Here is an 18,869-nt window from a genome sequence, read left to right as displayed (position 1 = left end):
AGCACCAGGGCAGTATACAGTGTCCAGAAAACTCAGTGCCCGGGAGGGCCGGGGCTGCATGGAGGGGAAGCGGCGTACCTTTGGGCGGCGTCGGCTCCTACCCTGGCAGGTTTGTGGACGTCGTAGTCCGGGCGGAGCTGAGGCGGGCGGCGATGTTGTGGGCCGCGGGGCTGTCGGCGGCGTAGTCCGGGCGGAGCTGAGACGGGCGGCGATGTTGTGGGCCGCGGGGCTGTCGGCGGCGTAGTCCGGGCGGAGCTGAGGCGGGCGGCCATGTTGTGGGCCGCGGGGGTGTCGGCGGCGTAGTCCGGGCGGAGCTGAGGCGGGCGGCCATGTTGTGGGCCGCGGGGGTGTCGGCGGCGTAGTCCGGGCGGAGCTGAGGCGGGCGGCCATGTTGTGGGCCGCGGGGGTGTCGGCGGCGTGGTGTGGATGGCGGAGCGGCTCGGCGGCGCGCTCTGAGTCTGCGTGGCCATTGGTGTTGTGTGCGCGGCGGCGGCGAAGGGCGTCAGAAGCGGGGAGGCGGCGGCTGAAGTTTGTGGATGTCGGCGGCAGCGGGGAGCCAGAGAAAGGCGGCGAACGGAGGAGCGGCAAGTGGAAGAGTGGGGGTGGGAAGGGTGTGCCGGTTGGTGGCTGGGGATGTGGCGGGTGGGGACGGACATTCGGGGTGGGGGTTGGAAGCGCTGGGGTGTCGTTTGGAAGGCCATAGGCAGGGTAGGGCATGCAGTGGGCGGAGGGGAAGGTTTTCCCCCGAAGTCCTGGGCCATGGGGCAAGCCTCCTGCCCAGCAGCCATCCGCCAAGGATGGCTGTTTGGGTGGAGTGTGGAGTTAGCGGCGGGCTGTCGAGACGGGCCAAGTGTCCAACAGGGAGGCGCGCTTTGCGCGCCTCCCATTGGACACTTGGCCCTGGACTGGCACTCAGAGGAGTGAACCAGGAGCCGCTTCGCGGCTCCTGATTTGCTCCTCCAAGTTTTTATCCCGGACAGAGCCCGCCCTAACTCCTCCCCACCTGCCCTTAGTCCGTGGCGCCCGTGGCGCCACGGGCGGTTTAAAGACTAGTAATAAAGCCCATTTGTAAAAATGGGCATGTGGAGGCCGGGGGCCAAGGCTGCACAGGCGGGCACAGCGTCAGCAGTCGCAGTGTCGGAAGAGCAGGGGTGGGGCGGCACAGCAGGGGCGCGACGTAGACATGCCGGTGCTGGCGGGCTGGGGCGAGGGCCTTGGTGGGTGAGTGGAGGAGCATGGGCCGTCGCAGGCTTCCTGGGGTCTGGCGTGGCGAGGTGGAAGGTTCCATGTGGCATGGTTGGGCCTGGGCGGTATGCACTGTCCCCAGTGAAGCCTTCGCGGGGTGAAGGCTTCCCGGGGCTGGCGGAGCACGGCGGGAGGCTTTTGGCAGGCTGCGCGGCCGTGGGGGCGGCTGCTGGGTGGGAAAGGAGCAGGGGTGCCGCGCCCTCGACACGGCGGCCCTGCAACTGTAGCGTGGGCCTCCGTTCCCCGTCCAGGGCAGCCGTGTGGGGGGCGGGAAAAGAGGACTCACCATGCAGGAAGTCTTCTTTGTCTGTGCGGCGACTCCCTGGCCAGCCCAGGCAAGGCGGGGCCGCGCAGCTCCCTATAGGCCGCTTGGCCTTGGATTGACACTTGGAGGGCCCAATCAGGAGTCCCTTCGTGGCTCCTGATTGGGCCCTCTGAGTTTTTATCCCGGACAAGGCCGCCCTTTCTCCTCCCCTTTTGCCCTTACCCTTTTATTTAGACCGCTCCACAGGAGCGGTTTAAAGATGAACAAATCACTTGGTTTGCTATTACCATTAATCTATAGTAATAGAAAAACTGGCTTGTCTATGTCTGTATATTTATTTATATTCCACCATTCTCCCCAAAGGGGACCCAATGTGGGTTACATCAATCACCTCTCTGCCATTTTATCCTCAGAACAAACCTGTGAGGCAGGTTAGGCTTCAGGGTATGTGAGTGGCCCAAGGTCACCCAGGAGGCTTCGGTTCCAGAGTGGAGATTTGAGTCTGGATTTCCCAGATTCTACATTGACACTTTAAACACTCCAGCACATTGGCAGGCATAAAACACATCAGACAATATATCTAGGGAATTCAAAATTGGCCACCAGCTTTGGGATGCTTCTGGGAGTTCCATGGTCAAAACCGAAAGGCATGGGACAATCCTGGCCCAGGTGAGACAAACCACACGGTGCTATTTGCAAATGGAGATAAAGGTTTCTGTGGCAAGCGTATTTTAGTAAAGAATGCTACATGTTTGAAAACCGGCCACTAATCCCAGTATGATGATGAAAGTGGTAGTGTCAAAAGTGAACTGGCATGAAGCAGGTTAGACAGCATGTACTAGAGCTTCAAGCAAGCTGCCATATATCTTCAAGAGTTAGATCTCCAACTGTCAGGGAAGGTTTCTGGGTGACACACTCTCAGCTGACCCATCCCTCCTGGAGGACAGGAAAATAATATGGTTTTGGGTCCCCACTAGGGTGAAAGACTGACTATGGTTTTTATCATGACTGGAATTTTAATGATATTGTAAACATTACATAATTTGTCATATTTGTCATAAACATTACATCATTTGTCACCTCCTCTGTCTTGACAGAGTGTAGTTAATAACTTCATACTCCAGCAGGAATTTGGGGTGATCTTTGATGTCTCCTTAACAATGGAGGCACCGTTCACTAAGGCAGCTTTCCAGGTAGAACTACTAGCAGCCTGCCTGATCTGGAGAATCTGGCCAGAGTGATTGATCCAACTGTTACTTCTAGACGAGACTACTGTAACTCATTCCACGCAGACCTAATTCCTGACCTTGACCCAGCTGGTTCAAAATGCAGCTGCGTGGAACCTTAAAAGGGCACCATGGAGGAAACATATTCAACCAGTCCTCCAGCAGCTGCATTGGTTGTCGGTTAAATTCCAGATTAAATTCAAGACCTTCTGCAGTCTGTGCCCTATGTATCTCTCTCACTATACCCCCAGATGAAACCTAAAATCTACAAAAGCAATTGTGCTGGTGCTCCTTGGCCCTAAAGCGCAACTGGCCTCTACCAGAACAGGGCCTATTTGGCCCTGGCCTCAGCCTGGTGGAATGGACTGCTGGCAGAGATGCAGGCCCTGATAGAACTATCTAAGTTCTGCAGGGCCTGCAGAGCAGTGTTATTCTGCCAGGCATATGGCTGAGGCCAGGACACAGATAACCTGTATGCCCCTCCCCAGCAGAGCACTCCATGCCAACAGATATTCTGAGACAGCATTGGGGTAAAGCAGCCTTTCCCAACTATTTTACTGGTGAGAAACCCCTTAAGCATTCTTTGGGCTTCAAAAAACCCCAGAAGTGACACAATTATGCAAAATATGGTTGGGAAGCAGAGCTGTATACACGCCCACCCAGGGACCCTTCCTTTCCCATCTCCTCCTAGCCCATCATTGGCAATTTTGGGGTGGTGGGGGAGGGTAGGTTGACATGACCATATATGGTCATATCACCCAATTAATGTTTAAGAAATTATTTTAAAAATATATAAAAATTAATTAACTCTTAAGCCATTTGAGGAACCCTACTCAGGCTGTCAAAGCACCTGAGAAACCTGGGGTAGAGTTTTTACTGTTTTTTATCATTACAGTTTTTATAATCTGATTTTAATACTGTTGCATACACAAACATTGTATACCATCCCAACTATGGATGCAGACAGGGGCAGTTAATAAAGCAAATAAATAAATAAAGCAAATTAGCCTTCACGTAGGACTATCAGATCTTCCACCACCACAATGATGATTAACAGTCCAGTGCCTCAGCTGGGAGTTGTAACTTCTGTTCCACTTGTAGAACAGATAATATTCCATTGTCTTGGGGGGGGCGGGGGAAGATGGGAGCTTAGAAGGCTCATTTCCAGCAAGCTCCCTTACTGGTTGTGGGCTAATTGTCCCTGCGATCAGAATTATGAGAGGTACGCTTTCCTCTCTACAGATTTCCTTTGGTAACCTCACTGGAGGCCTTGAACAGGATCGGTGGAGGTCCAAATTCTCCAGATCTTAAGTCTCAAGTGTGAGGGGTTTTGACACCAATGATGCCATTTCTACATTTTATCTACGTTTTCTTGTTGATGTAGAACATCTACTGATGCAGTCCCTCCAATGGAAGTCTAAGGACATGATGTCCATAGTCCCACCCCCAGGGACCGCGCCAGTACATGGGCAGTAACGCTAGAGCAATGAGGCATGTTCAGTGCTCTGATGTCACTGCTGCCCGTCTTCCAAGGCTGCTCCCACCCTCTGGAGAGTGGGGGCAGCCTCAAGATACTGGTGGAGGTGGGTCCAGCCCAGCAAGACACAGCGGTGTGTTGTGCTGGGCTGGCCCCGCCCCCGCTATGCCTCCAAGGTTGCTCCCGCCCTTCAGAGGGCAGGACCAGCCTTGGGAGACTTGCGGGGGTGGGGCCAGCCCAGCACAACCTGCCTCCAGGTAAGGAGAGGGGTTGGGTGTGGGGGGAAGATGGGAGAGGGCAGGGAACAAGGATTCTCACCCCTTATGTGGATGTTCCACATAAGGGGTGAGAATACTTGTTGGTAGATTTATTCTGCTGTACAACTTCCAGCTCTACAATCTCCGTGAAGCTTACCTAGCTTTTCATCAACAACACCTAACAAACGTGACTGCCTTAATTGTGAGTCTTGAGCATGGAAGTTTTCTTCCCTTTCCAAAGGCACTCAGTGTAACTGTCTTGTTGAATAAGGAAGTGAGCTCTCTCCTGCAGTCCCTTCTTGGTAATGTCAGCCAGTGCTCCAAATTGATTTCACAGTGACCTCTAGTGGCTCTAGTGAAGAAGAAATAAAAGAGCCGTTTTGGGATATAAATCTGGGCAGGCCAGGTATTTCTGACTCTTCAGACGGATGCCAGGATCAGGACAGGACTGTCCAGTGCTTTGGATAAAATTTTTCAGATGTCACTGGATATAGTTACTGGTAAAAAGTATTACAGTTACAACTTGAACTCATTTGAAATTAAGGGCAAGAACCTATTGGGCAAAACGAACAATAACGTGATAAAATTGGAAGATCAAGTCGTTGTATTGAATTATAAATGAATTAATAGCTTGATAAGGCTCTTTTTATATACATATATAATTATGGTTTTAATATATAATGATGTAATAACTAGTATCAAAGCCCATTTTTAAAAATGGGCTTTGAAAGGGGTCCAATGAGGAAGGGGAAGTCCAACGATCCTGCGAAGACCTTTGTGGGCCAATGGGTGCTAGAAAGGCCCCCCTCAGCTGGCTCGCTCCCTGTGCCAGCCTCCTGCTCGGTGGGGTGGCCAGCAAGCCTCTAGTGGTGAGGCTGGGCAAGTGTCTTGCTGCCAGGCAGACTGGTGACGAGCCGGGTGAGTGTCTGAAGTGGTGGTGGTCCGTCGGAGGCTTGTTGGCTGCCGTGGATGCGACGCCTAGGCTTCGTCCGGCCAACCTGCGCAGCCGCCACCTCCGAGGCTGTGCTGGCCATCCAGCTGCGCAGGCGCAGCCAGACCCCCCCCCCCCATGGCAGCCCCATAGCAGCTGGATCCAGTGTGTGGGATGGGCGCGAGCCATGGAAGTACCCTCTTTGCCGCTAGGAACCCTCTGGTGGTGACGCTGGGTGAGCAGCGAGGCTGCAGGTGGCTCGTGTGCGGCTTGCAGAGGCGGACGCTCTAGGGGCTGGCCCATTCAGATTGGCCCACTGGAGCGGCAGAAGCCCAGGCTGGACCACAGGTTCCTGTCCCAGCTAGCACCGCCTAGATGGCCCTTTCTCAAATATTAAGAGGAACCTGTGGTAAGGATTCAATATTGCTCTTGTTAAGATAATGAGATATTGAACCTATCCTTTTTTCTGAAATGATGTCAGTTAAATTAAGACATTTTAAAAAATCACCAAAAAAGAAATCTTTCACTGACTTATTCTCCTACTGGAGGGAAAAGAAGGATATCGCTTATTCGAAAAGAACTGTAAAATCTAAGGTGGAAGAAGGAGATAAAGAAGATGAAGGACGAGACAATGCACAAATGCTATGTGTAATAGAAAAACATAATAAAGAAATGAGAACCCTAACTGAGGGACTTCATAAAGAAATTTGGTTTGTGAAAAAGGAGGTCATAGACACCAAAAAAAACTTTTGAATAGAATTGATGATTTAAAGCAGTGGTCCCCAACCTTTTTATCACCGGGGACCACTCAACGCCGGGGACCAACGCCTTTTACTGAGGCCCGGTGGGGGGGGGGAGTTTACTCCTCTACTCTCAACCACTGCCCTAGCGCTCTCTGATCGCTATGGTAATGTTTAAACATCCCTTCAAAATAAGATACAGACATGCCACAACAATGAAGTGTGTTCTAAAGGGCTGGGGGGGGGATGAAGTAAAGGGCTGGGGGGAGAAGGCGTCCTTCGGGGCCCACCTCCAATTAGTCAAAGGACCACATGTGGCCCGCAGCCCACAGGTTGGGGATCACTAATTTAAAGAAATCAGTGGACTCAAATACCAAACAAAATGAAGATCATAAAAGTGGAATCTGAAATGACAGAACTAAAGGACTGCAAAGCAACATGAAAAAGTGAGGTTCGAAGTACTTTAAATTCAATCAAGAACAAAGAATCTTAGAATCAAAGGCACTTCTGAAGATTTTGGAATGACAGACCGGTGACAGGAGATAACAACTTCACTTGAATATCTTTCAGACGGAGATATCAGATGGTGGCTCAGGTCACACAGGTAGCCCAAACGGCGTTTTTTCATCTGTGCCAAGCACAGCTACTAGCACCCTATTTGTCCTCTGATCATCTGGCCACAGTGATCCACACAACTGCTCGGTCACAACAACTTTATCAGTGCTGTGGTGAGCCCAAGGTCACCCAGCTGGTTGCACATGAGGGAGTGCAGAATCAAACCTGGCTCACTAGATTAGAAGTCTGCACTCCTAACCACTACACCAAGATGGCTCTCCATATAGGGGATGGAGCAGTGTTGTTCTCTCTTGCCCCGGAAGGACGGACCAGAACCAATGGGATGAAATTAATTCAAAAGACATTCCGTCTATGCATACGGATGAAGTTCCTAACAGAGTGGTTTCTCAGTGGAACAGGCTTCCTCCATCTTTGGAAATTTGTAAACAGAGGCTGGATAGCTACCTGATGGAGAGGCTCATTCTATGAAGGTTCAAGCGGATATCAGGTTACAGAAATTGAGCAATAGGTTTATGAGTGTCCTGCATTGTGTGTGTGTGTGGTGGTGGGGGGGGGTTGGCCTAGATGACCCAGGAGGTCCCTTCCATTCTATGATTCTGTGATTTGACTCATCCAGGCCTGGCTTCTAGATCCGTTGAAAACCAGAATGGCTAGAATTTCAGACTATTATCTGGGAGATCTAATCACCACTCTGCTTTTAAAGCTCATGAACTGGGAGAGCCAGTTTGGTGTAGTGGTTAGGAGTGCGGACTTCTAATCTGGCATGCCGGGTTTGATTCTGCACTCCCCCACATGCAACCAGCTTGGGTGACCTTGGGTTCGCCACGGCACTGATAAAACTGTTCTGATCGAGCAGTGATATCAGGGCTCTCTCAGCCTCACCCACCCCACAGGGTGTCTGTTGTGGGGAGAGGAATGGGAAGGCAACTGTAAGCCGCTTTGAGCCTCCTTCGGGTAGGGAAAAGCGGCATATAAGAACCAACTCTTCTTCTTCTTCTTCTTCTTCTACATTCTCAGTCTGACATACTCAGAGGTTTATTTTGAGAAGTGGAGAATGGTGTAGATGGGGGGGGCACAAAAAGTAGGTTTGTCAGTGGGTGGGAAGGAGAAGGAGAAATGGAAGCAGTGAACATGTGAGCTGTCAGGGGGAGGGAGTTTAGGGGCATGGGGATTGTTGTTACAGGTTCTTGCACCATCCATCTGGAAGTAGCCTGACCCACCACACAACTGAACCATAGTTTTCCTTGGTGCAAGCTGTCAGTGGGTGGGATGCAGCTAAAGTTGAAGAGACAGATAAAGATTTGTTGACTAGTGGGTGGGAAGGAGAGAAGTCAGCATAAAAAGGAGAGAGATGGGGGCTTTAGGAAAGGGAAATAGTGGTGGAGGGGAAAATAAGATGCCCACTTCCTTACACCTTGCAGAAACAAAGAAGCTGATTTTTCTTTTCTCAAGTACTGATTCACGTTCATAGATTCACTGGTATACTGGTTCGTTTTGAAAGCCAAGAAAATAGGGCGATCATTGTATCTAAAGGGTTAAAGAGAGCCAGTTTGGTGTAGTGGTTAGGAGTGCGGACTTCTAATCTGGCATGCCGGGTTCGATTCTGCGCTCCCCCACATGCAGCCAGCTGGGTGACCTTGGGCTCGCCACGGCACTGATAAAACTGTTCTGACCGAGCAGTGATATCAGCGCTCTCTCAGCCTCACCCACCCCACAGGGTGTCTGTTGTGGGGAGAGGAATGGGAAGGCGACTGTAAGCCGCTTTGAGCCTCCTTCGGGTAGGGAAAAGCGGCATATAAGAACCAACTCTTCTTCTTCTTCTTAAACTTTTTTACATAAGTATTTTTACATAAGTATTCTTAGATCTGGTTATTTTAATGATGTTAAATTTTATGTTCTTTGAGAGGTAGTAACAACCTTTGATTACACAAAATAAACCCTACAGGAGATGTACATATAAATTTTATTTTTACTATGCTTACTTTGTAAACTAGGTGTATTTTGGAAACTGCTGTGGCTTATGGCTAATGCATTAAAACAATTGTATTAATATCTGAAGAAGTATGAATGCACATTATGTTGATCTTAAAGGTGCCAGTGGACTCAAAATTTGTTCTGTTATATCAATAGAACATTTTAGTATGATAAAACACTACTGTTCAAATCATAACTAGGTAGTATCATTTACTGAGCTCTGTGAAATTTACAAGATTTCGTATTATGCTGTTTAATACTTTAACAGTGACTACATTAATCTAGCATGCACTGGTGAGCAAGAACGTATTTTATGCCAATAGGAATCTGATTATTAAAACAATCTTCACTTCTGGATGGCTTTAAATAGCATTGTTTTAAGTGTGCATGTGTACATCCATATGTGTTAGCTTGTCTTTGATGCTCAGCAGACAAGGAGGAGTCATTTCCGAAGAAGCATTCACCAAATGGTTCTGTGATGAAGACAGAACCAGACTTTCATGGTTGACATATTTTTCAGTATTAAAAATTGGTGGGAGGGGAGGAAGCAAGGTGCATGCACCCTCCATAGTTCGTTTTTGTGATGAACACAGAACTTCTAGCAGGTAAAGTTAAAATACTGAGGACACAACGACTTTTCTTTTTTCTTTTTTTACATAATGGATTTTAAGGGTTAAAAGAGATGGAGACCAATGAGATAATATTACGCCTTCGTAGCCAGCTAAAAGAGGCTGAAGAAGAAAGACGAAAGGCGGCACAATATGGTTTAGAACTGATGGAGGTGCAGAATGTGTTGCAGAATCAGCTGGATGAACTGCAAAATGAAATGGTCACCTTAACAGAGGTAAACTTTAAAAACTAGATGTAGAAACATGCTCTTAGGTAAACAGATTCCTTCCTATTCAGTGGTATGGAAGCAAGTCTAGCATAGCTATAATCTTCTTTAAATATAATACATGTATTACATAAAACATCTGATGTGTTGGTTTAGTCCTTTAGCCTAAACTGTTAACAATTTAATGGCATTAATTTATGAAACAGTGTTTAAAAGTTAATGATCTCAGTGAAGGAAAAAAGGGGGGAGGGGATTATCAGGATGTATGTCTTCCTCTCCACAGTGTAGTATGATACTGTTAAACTCTCAGGTTCTTCTGAGGTGAAGAGCACCTTGGCTGGGTTTTCCCACCTTTCACTCAAGGAGGCTGGACCACATCTTCTGCAATTTTCTGTCTCCCTGTGGGGAACAACTCCTGAGCCAGTTCTCTTCCTGCCCCTAAAGGGAGCATACCTTCTTTCATGCTTGCCTTTATCTAATCCAGGGATAGTCAAACTGCGGCCCTCCAAATGTCCACGGACTACAATTTCCACAAGCCCCTGCCATTCTCCTCTATTTTCTGTCTTCTCCTTCCTCTTCGAGGCTAGGGAGAAACATTTGTGTGCAGTTAGGAAGCTCCTGTTAAAGGGCTTCTCAGCCACTTTTAAACTGTTGGAGGAATTTTTTGGCACACTTTTCACACACACACCCCTTTGTCATGGCTGATCCTTGTGTGGGCGCTTTTTCATCTGAGGGCAATTTGCCCTTCCCGATATTCAAGGATTGCAAGCCTTCCCCTGTTCTGGCCAGCACTTTCCCAGACAGGGCTGCACTGGCTGCAGCAGGGGCTTTAGAGCATCAGATGGCCCCACATGATAATTGGCATGCAGGAAACATGACATAAGGGTGGGAAGCACCATTTTGTCTGCCTGCTCCTTTGGGCTTGCCTTCCCAGGCAGCCCTCATTGGAACCCCAGTTTCCTTGCCAAGATCACACTGAGGGCCATCTTACACAAGGAAGTCACGTGGGTGGATTTGGAACCCCATTCATCCCCTATGGACTGGGCTAAATTCATTTATTGTACTGAGGAAGGAGATGGGGGTGATATTCAGAGAGGGGATTTCCCCCCCTGTGTGTTCAACTCTTGAAATGCCAAACCCTGCTTACCAATCTGGGTCTTGCATTCCTCCTCCTCAGGCCAACTTAACACATTCTTGGTTGAACAAGGCAGCACAAAAAAGATCCAGGATGGATTCCTTAGATGCAGAGTTTACAGACAATAAGAGCACTCCTCATGAGGAAGAATTTCTTTCTGATGAGGACATAGGGGAAGATTTTAAGGTTCCAGAACTCTCCAAGAGGTTCTTCAAACCTGATGACTACCTCTTGTGTAAGGTGCTGGCAACCATGGCTCCAAAAACAGTTGAAGCCAACATTAATGCAATTGTTAACCCAGGCTTTTTTCCTACCTGAGAAGCTTTTGATAAGCTTTTCCCCTTTCCCCAGTTTCTTGAAAAGAAAATAAGGGAGGAATGGACAAAGCCATTGTCAAATATATATGTTGTGGATTGTCAACACCAGTATGCCGAAAATACACTCAGTCCTTCTTGTCAATGCACTTACTGCTGCTTTACAGGTCTTTGGCCTGCTGTCAGAGGACGGCCAGGGATCCCCAAGGGATACCAGTGATATAAAATATGCTTTAAGAAGGGCATACAAAGCCATGGCCATGGTGGTCAGGGCTGCCTCCATTATTTCTATTGCTAACTGGGCTTCCATTGTTTGGTCCAGGAAGTTGTTACAACTGCTTCCAGAGGAAAACAGAAAGGAGATTGAGGGAGTTCAGAGGATGTTCCAGACCTCATCCTTTTCTTCTGATGCCTTCCTTGACATTATGGTCTTCACGGCCAGAGCCATGGCAGCCTAATTATTGGCTCATTGCGGACTTTGGGTGATGGCCTGGCAAGCTTAATCATAGTTCAAAATCAGTTGTCATTGCATATCAATTTCAGGTGGACATGTTGAATAAGGTATTAGTAGAGACCATTAATAGAAGGTTATGCCCAAGTACATTCAAAGAGGGGATAGGAAGAGTTTCAGTTACTCCTTTTGTCCCAAGCACAAGCTTTCAAGTTTCCGTCAGGATTCCGGAAGGGGATTCTAGTTCCAAAATCGGGGTCAAAACGAGAGGGGGAGGCCACCCCAGATATTTCAGACAATTCAACACCCAGTCAGACAAGAGCAACAACAAACTAGCAAGAGCATGGCTGCCTGGCAGTTCCAGTAGGCAGGGGTCTTGCCCTATTCTGAGACACCTGATCAGGTCCCCTAATCTAGCGATGCCCAACCTGTGGGCCGCGGACCACATGTGGTTTTTCGACTAATTGGAGGTAGGCCCTGAAGGACGCCTTCTCCCCCCCCCTCCCCGGCCCTTTACTTCATCCCCCCCGGCCCTTTACAACACACTTCGGGTGCCATTGTCTCCCATCACTCCCAGATGGGACTATCTCATTGCAGAGAAACAAACTCAGGGTTCCCATTGATTTGTCATTGTCATGAGTTAAAATTTCCATGAAAATAAAATGTTCCTTATGTTCATTGTTGTGGCGTGTCTGTATCTTATTTTGAAGGGATGTTTAAACATTACAATAGCGATCAGAGAGCGTTAGGACAGCGGTTGAGAGTAGAGGAGCAAACTACCCCCCCACCGGGCCTCAGTAAAAGGCGTTGAGTGGTCCCTGGTGATAAAAAGGTTGGGGACCACTGCCCTAATCTATGTTTGGGCAATGGAGATCATCACCTCAGATTATAATGCCATGTCATACATTACCAATACAAGGCCCTTCCCTTCAGCCTGTCCTCAGCACCTCAGTCCTTCATCAAATTGTTGGTCAATCCTTGTTCAGGGTCCCATTTAGCACCCTCACCTCAGTGGTACAACCTGGCTGCATGGTGATTGAGTGGGAAGCACTAATGGCTAGGGGTCACTCTTCAGAGGTAGTCAACAATGCTAGGTTCTAGGAAATATTCCACCACTAGACTTTAGAACTATACCTTGAAAGCCTCCCATTTGGTGATGCAGAAGAAAACAAAGACCCATAGACCTGGGTTTCATCAATTTTGCATTAGATTTCCTATTAGAAGGACACACCAGGGGTTTCCACACTATGTAGGAAAGTGGCGGCCCTGGCCACAGTCATGCCAACAGTCCAGGGCATCTCTCTGACATGACATACACACATCTGCAGGTTCCTCAAGGGTACAGCTACAAGGGATCCTCCTGTGTGTTATCACTTCATGACAAAGCGTTTACATGTGGTTCTTTTGGCCTCGACCAAGGCTCCCTTTGAACCAATTCAGACAATTCCTCTAAGATTGCTTAGAATGAAGACTCTGTTTTTGGTGGCCATTACATTGGCCCGCAGAGTGTCTAAACTTGGTGCCCTGACAACCAAGATGGAATTATGAATTTTTCATAAGGACAGACCCACTTATGTCTGCTTAATGTATTATATAATATATTTGTAGGGGGTGGTAAGTAGAGACAAATCCTGGTTCATAGTGCAGGTACCTATGAATTCATTAGTTGTTGGCATTTTATGTGTACTTGTCAAACAGTGTTAGATATTCTTGAGGGCACCCTGAATGCTTGTGACATCAGAGTTAAAATAGTGGATCACAGTTCAAGGCTAAATGCTTACAGACTATTAAGTTTGCAATTCCTAGCTCTTGTTTCATTCTGGAAGGCATAACCATTCATTGTGTATCTATGGTTAAAAAATGGTTTCTCTACTCCTGCCTGTGGGCAGAGGTTTTTATAGTTCTGTGATATATTTTTGTAGATATATTAACCTACTGTTCCTTGCAGTTAACACTTGTAACTTTTAAAGTTTCTCATAATCAAAATTGATGAGATTGTTGATTGCACAACCAATCTTCTTTGAATCTTTGTTCAATGATGAAGAACTTATGTACACAATTGGTACAGGGTACAGACAGAATAAGAGCCTCTTGTGGCGCAGAGTGGTAAGGCAGCCGTCTGAAAGCTTTGCCCATAAGGCTGGGAGTTCAATCCCAGCAGCTGGCTCAAGGTTGACTCAGCCTTCCATCCTTCCGAGGTCGGTAAAATGAGTACCCAGCTTGCTGGGGGGTAAACGGTCATGACTGGGGAAGGCACTGGCAAACCACCCCGTATTGAGTCTGCCATGAAAACGCTAGAGGGCGTCACCCCAAGGGTCAGACATGACTCGGTGCTTGCACAGGGGATACCTTTACCTTTACAGACAGAATGTCGTATTAGTGAGTCTTTTGAGAACTCTTTGAGGACCATGGTTATAAGAAGTTGTCCCATATGACCTCAGTGTGTGTAAATCTTTCTCTGAAACTGTTGCCCTCTTTCATATATGTTTAGTGAGAATCTTTATTCTTAAAACCTCTGCTTTCATATTTGAAGCCTAGTGAATTTTAAAAGAATTTCATAGCTTTGCTTTGTGTGTTTGCACTATTGAAAGTAAAAGGATTAGTATGCATATAGATTACTCACACTGCATCATAGATTGTGGTCTACTTAAAAGTATGGCATTTCTTTTTCAGAAGTTTGAACAAGAAAAATATTCTCTCCAGAGAGAATTAGAACTAAAGTCTAGAATGTTGGGAAGTCTAAATGCTGAATATGATACGCTGAAGCAGCTACAAAATACACAGCTAGAAACACTGCGAGAACAACAAGAAAGACTGCATGGACAAGAAATAAATGAACTTAAGACTAAGGTTTGGAGTATACCAACATGTGTAATATACAGTGTCTATGACTGATACCTACAACAAATAATTACTTGCTGTACATTTATTTAAAAAGTTCTAGACACTATTCATTGGACAAAAGCGTTTGGGTTAGAATAGTTTTTTTCTAGCTAAGTGGTAACTTAGCTGGTTATTAAACTTGATTAGACAGTGTAAAGTATTATGACAACATAATTGGAATTTGTCTTGGTTCTTTTGGATACTAAGCAATATATTTTATCCAAATGGCATATGCAGCTGTACTCTGCAATCTTAAAAATCAGCTGTAATTCATAAGTGGTTGAGTTGGGAAGCGAGGGTGGGAAGAGTGTCTGGTCTTCTGCCAGCATGTACTAATGGGGTTTTGAAGCTCGATGGAACATTACTTGTAAATTGCAGAGAAACATGTTTCAGGGGATCAAAATGCAAGGTGCATAATAATTGCCTACAATGACATAACAAATGTGCTGTTCCTAAGGTGGAAAAACTGAAATCCGAGCTAGATGAAAGTCTGCTTAGTGAAAAGCAGTTGAAGCACAAAGTTGACCATCTTAAGGAGATCATTACTTCTAAATCACAAGAACTGCGTATAATGTCAGAGCGTGTTCATGAAACGATGTCTTCAGAAGTGCTCAATCTACAACTTGAGCTAATAGCTCTTGAAAACTCAAAGGTATGTGGAAAATTAATGTGGATGAAATAGCTAATACGAAGCATTAGTCTGTTTGGAATACTATATGCTTGTAGGCTAGGCTGCATCTAGGGAAGCCAACTCTTTATTGCAAAAACTGGATCATATTGCAGTTCAGCAGTTAATGTCCTTGAGAACCATTGAAAGTAATATAATGTAAATGCCAATCATAACTATTTTATTTATTTATTTATTTATTTATTTATTTATTTATTTATTTATTTATTTAGATTTATGTACCGCCCTCCCCGAAGGCTTCAGTCACTGTATATATGGGTTTGGGGTTTCTTACAGTTCAAGTAAAGGGCTGATTCTTTGAGTTGGCACTGCAGCCATCAGCCAGCTCCTTGTAACCCCATCCCATGTATTCCTCATATCTGGAACCTAGACTATATAAATCACTGCCAGGTACCATTATGTTCTGATTATCTTACCTTGCAGATTTATAGTGAAATTATCCTGGGATCTAGTCTTGTATGAAAGGTGGCATATAGATTATTTGGCCACAGTGGTATGTCTGAGGATATAACTTCTTGCTGCACAGAAATACTAACTTGGTTCATAATTTTGCAACAGGGAGAACTTGAGGATAGGTTACACGAACTGCAGTACAGCAAAGAACAACTAGAACTTGTAAACAGAAATCTCAGCAATCGTGTCTCACGGCTTGAAGAAGAGAGAGAAGACAAAGAAAAAGATCTTGCTTCTTATTGTAATGCATTAGAGGTGATGTATATTGCTTGCTGATGCATCATGTGACAGATGCTACTCTCTTTCATCTTAAAATAGTAGAGCCTGATTATTTTATGCATATCTCTTTCAGTGCAGTCTTGTGCAAAGTTCAGTCCAATCAATTGCAGTGGATTTATACTGGAGTGACAACAGAATTACAGCATTCTCTTACACAAACTGAAATATTTGAACTTAAGTGATGATCAGGTGTAGTGCTGGTACTGAAACTGCTGAATATTTCTTCAGAACCAACTTGGCATCTAGACCTACTTGGTAGCATATGACAAGAGCTTCTGGAAGCAAATTGCAGTGGAGTCCACCAGTTGGTACTGCCCATTCTGTTAGCTCATGCTGTCTTACGTTATCAGTAAGTGAAGTAGGCTTGGAACAGAAATGAATCCTACTGCTAATTGACTCCATGTAGCCATTTGTCCGGCAGATTTCCTCTCCACAAGCGCACAGCCTGAGAACGATCAGAAATAGATTTGTTGCAGCACGTATAGTTCTACTGGCTACAGTAAACTTATTTCATCCCACTCTAGAAGAAGAGAAGAAGGGCTGGGGTTTTGTTCCCTGCTTTTCACTGCCCAGTTTGGTGTAGTGTAGAGAGCCAGTTTGGTATAGTGGTTAGGAGTGCAGACTTCTAATCTGGCGGGCCAGGATCGATTCTGCGCTCCCCCACATGCAGCCAACTGGGTGACCTGGGGCTCGCCACGGCACTGATAAAACTGCAGCCAGAGATATCAGGGCTCTCTCAGCCTCACCCACCACAAGGTGTCTGTTGTGGGGAGAGGAATGGGAAGGTGACGGTAAGCCGCTTTGAGACTCCTTTGGGTAAAGAAAGCAGCATATAAGAACCAGCTCTTCTTCTTCTACCCAAAGGAGTCCCAAAGCAGCTTACAATCACCTTCTCTTCCTCTCCCCACAAACAGACATCCTGTGAGGTAGGTGAGACTGAGAGAGCTCTGATGAAAAACTCTGTGAGAATTGCTCTAACAGGACTGACTAGCTAAAGTTCACCCAACTAGCTGCATGTGGAAGAGCTGAGAATCAAACCTGGCTTGCCAAATTAGAAGCCGTCACTATTAACCATTACACCAAGCTGGCTCTCTAACCTGCCCCATACTCTTCAATCAGTTAGGCTTCTTGAACTTGTCCATGACTTAGCTACATCACAAGTTTGTGCACTTGTTATGTATTACTGGATGTAGGGCAGAAATAGTTGCTTATGCTGCTCTTTTAAACTGAACACTTGCATTGGCTAATAATTGCTGCTATATGGAGTACAAGATGAACAACCTAATCCAGGCCACTTTGAAAGTCTTCAGGACCAGCTTAACTTCCACATGCTAGTCACCAGGTGCCACCTACTGAAAACTGGTCTTTTCCTTTCACAATCTCAGTAAGGTGTCCTACACTTCAGAGTAGGAGTCTGCTGATATTATAATGCCCCAATATTTGATTTACAATGTAGACTCATTTGGAATACCGTGTACAATTCTGGTCACCATATCTCAAAAAAGACCTCACTGTGCTAGAAAAAGTACAGAGAAGGGCAACCAAGATAATTAGGGGTCTAGGTGCTCCTTCCCTATGCAGAAAGGCTGAGGAGTCTGGGACTTTTCAGTTTAGAAAAACTAAACTCCCCAAATGCTAGAACTTGAGAGCATCCAGTGAAGTTGATGAGCAGTAAATTCAGGATGGACAAGAGGAAATACTTCTTTATGAAGATCAAAATGTGGAATTTGTTGCCAGAGGATGTAGTGATGGCCTCAGGAATAATAGGGGATTACATGGTGGATAGGGCTATCAGTAGCTACTAGGCATGGTGACTGAGGGTCTTCATTTAGAGACACTAAACCTCTAAGACAGGAGGCAACATCAGGGTAAGGTCTTGGCCTCTGTGCTCTTTTGTTGCCTCCAGAGGAACTGGTTGGCAACTGTGTGAGACAGAATGCTGGTCTAGATGGATGATTAGTCTAATCTAGCGGGGCTCTTTTTATGATTTTATGGTGATCACCATAGTGAACAGAGGTTCTGACAATCAAAAGGAGGCATATGTTCTAATAATTTTCTCCTAGTATACATCAATAAGGTCTTTTGGATTCCATGTTTGAATTGCAGTACTTTCTACTTCGCTCAGTGAAAATGAAAATTCTTTGTTTTTCCATTTACGATGATGGATTTGCAATTGTGACTGACAAACTGATGGGTTGGGCAGGCTTCATTTGTGACTGGCAAACAGTATTATAGATTGAAGAAGCTGAAAAAAAAGCCATGTGCATAAGGATTTATTTGATTTTATACTGTCCTTCTCAGTGGTTGCCGCATTAAGATACTAATGCATTTTGTTTGTTCTCACCTGTAGAAAGCTCGTGAGGTGAATAGGGATCTTCAGGCTCAATTAGATCACGCACAGCAAGAGGCCTTAGATCCTTCCAGTAAAGGCAATTCTTTGTTTGCTGAGGTACTGATTTTTGTTAAGGTTAACCGAAAAGATTTGCACCAAATCCTGTGTGAAACTCAGTAATTATATTTCCTTTTGTGAAAAACCTTTAGCTTTGGTTGCTTCAGAACTGAAGTGTTCAGAAACTGAATTTACAAGGTTCATACAAGTCTTTGTTGCTTGTTTTATTTATTAAAATATTTATACCATGCCTTACCTCTTGGGTGACAAGATAGCTAAAATGTCAGTTAAGTTCATTGTTCTAAGCTACATACTTAGGATTGTCAACCTTCATGTGGGACCTGGAAACCACCCAGAATTACAAGAGATCTCCATACGGCAGAGATCAGCTCATTTGGAGAAAATGGTTGCTTAGGAAGGTGGAGCACTATGGTATTATATTTCATGGGGGTCCCTCCCTTCCCCAGGTTTAACAGATTAAGAGGATAAGTACAAATAAAAAAGCAGTGGTAATGCTAAATAGTCTAGTGTCAAGACAAGGATGTAGCTCTTCTTTCAGGTAGCTCCAGTTCCAGCTCTGGGTCTTAATTTTTCAGGAACTGCCATCTACAGGTACCTTTAAGCTCTTGCTTAAAGCATACTTAAATGCAACACAGAGGAAGAATAGTATTTTTCTTTAAGGTTGACCCATGTTCCTATTGGATAAATTGATCTAAAGTTTTTGTGTTACCCCAGCCCTTCATTAAAAAAA

The 18,869-nt window shown here is 45.8% G+C and overlaps 1 protein-coding gene across 5 annotated transcripts in view; it reads left to right on the top strand.

Annotated features, from left to right (window-relative positions):
* SPDL1 (spindle apparatus coiled-coil protein 1) overlaps window positions 1-18,869 on the top strand; it is a 38,875-nt gene that overhangs the window by 7,438 nt on the left and 12,568 nt on the right. For all 5 annotated transcript variants that reach the window (XM_077327140.1, XM_077327138.1, XM_077327139.1 and 2 more), the window contains 5 exons: window positions 9,363-9,535; window positions 14,100-14,276; window positions 14,767-14,961; window positions 15,556-15,705; window positions 18,080-18,178. In XM_077327140.1, the coding sequence (XP_077183255.1) occupies window positions 9,363-9,535; window positions 14,100-14,276; window positions 14,767-14,961; window positions 15,556-15,705; window positions 18,080-18,178 (794 nt within the window). The remainder of the gene's footprint in view (window positions 1-9,362; window positions 9,536-14,099; window positions 14,277-14,766; window positions 14,962-15,555; window positions 15,706-18,079; window positions 18,179-18,869) is intronic.

Source organism: Paroedura picta, chromosome 3, assembly GCF_049243985.1.
Source record: "Paroedura picta isolate Pp20150507F chromosome 3, Ppicta_v3.0, whole genome shotgun sequence".
In the NCBI taxonomy this organism is placed as follows: domain Eukaryota; kingdom Metazoa; phylum Chordata; class Lepidosauria; order Squamata; family Gekkonidae; genus Paroedura; species Paroedura picta.
This window is presented reverse-complemented; position numbering and strand designations above follow the sequence as displayed.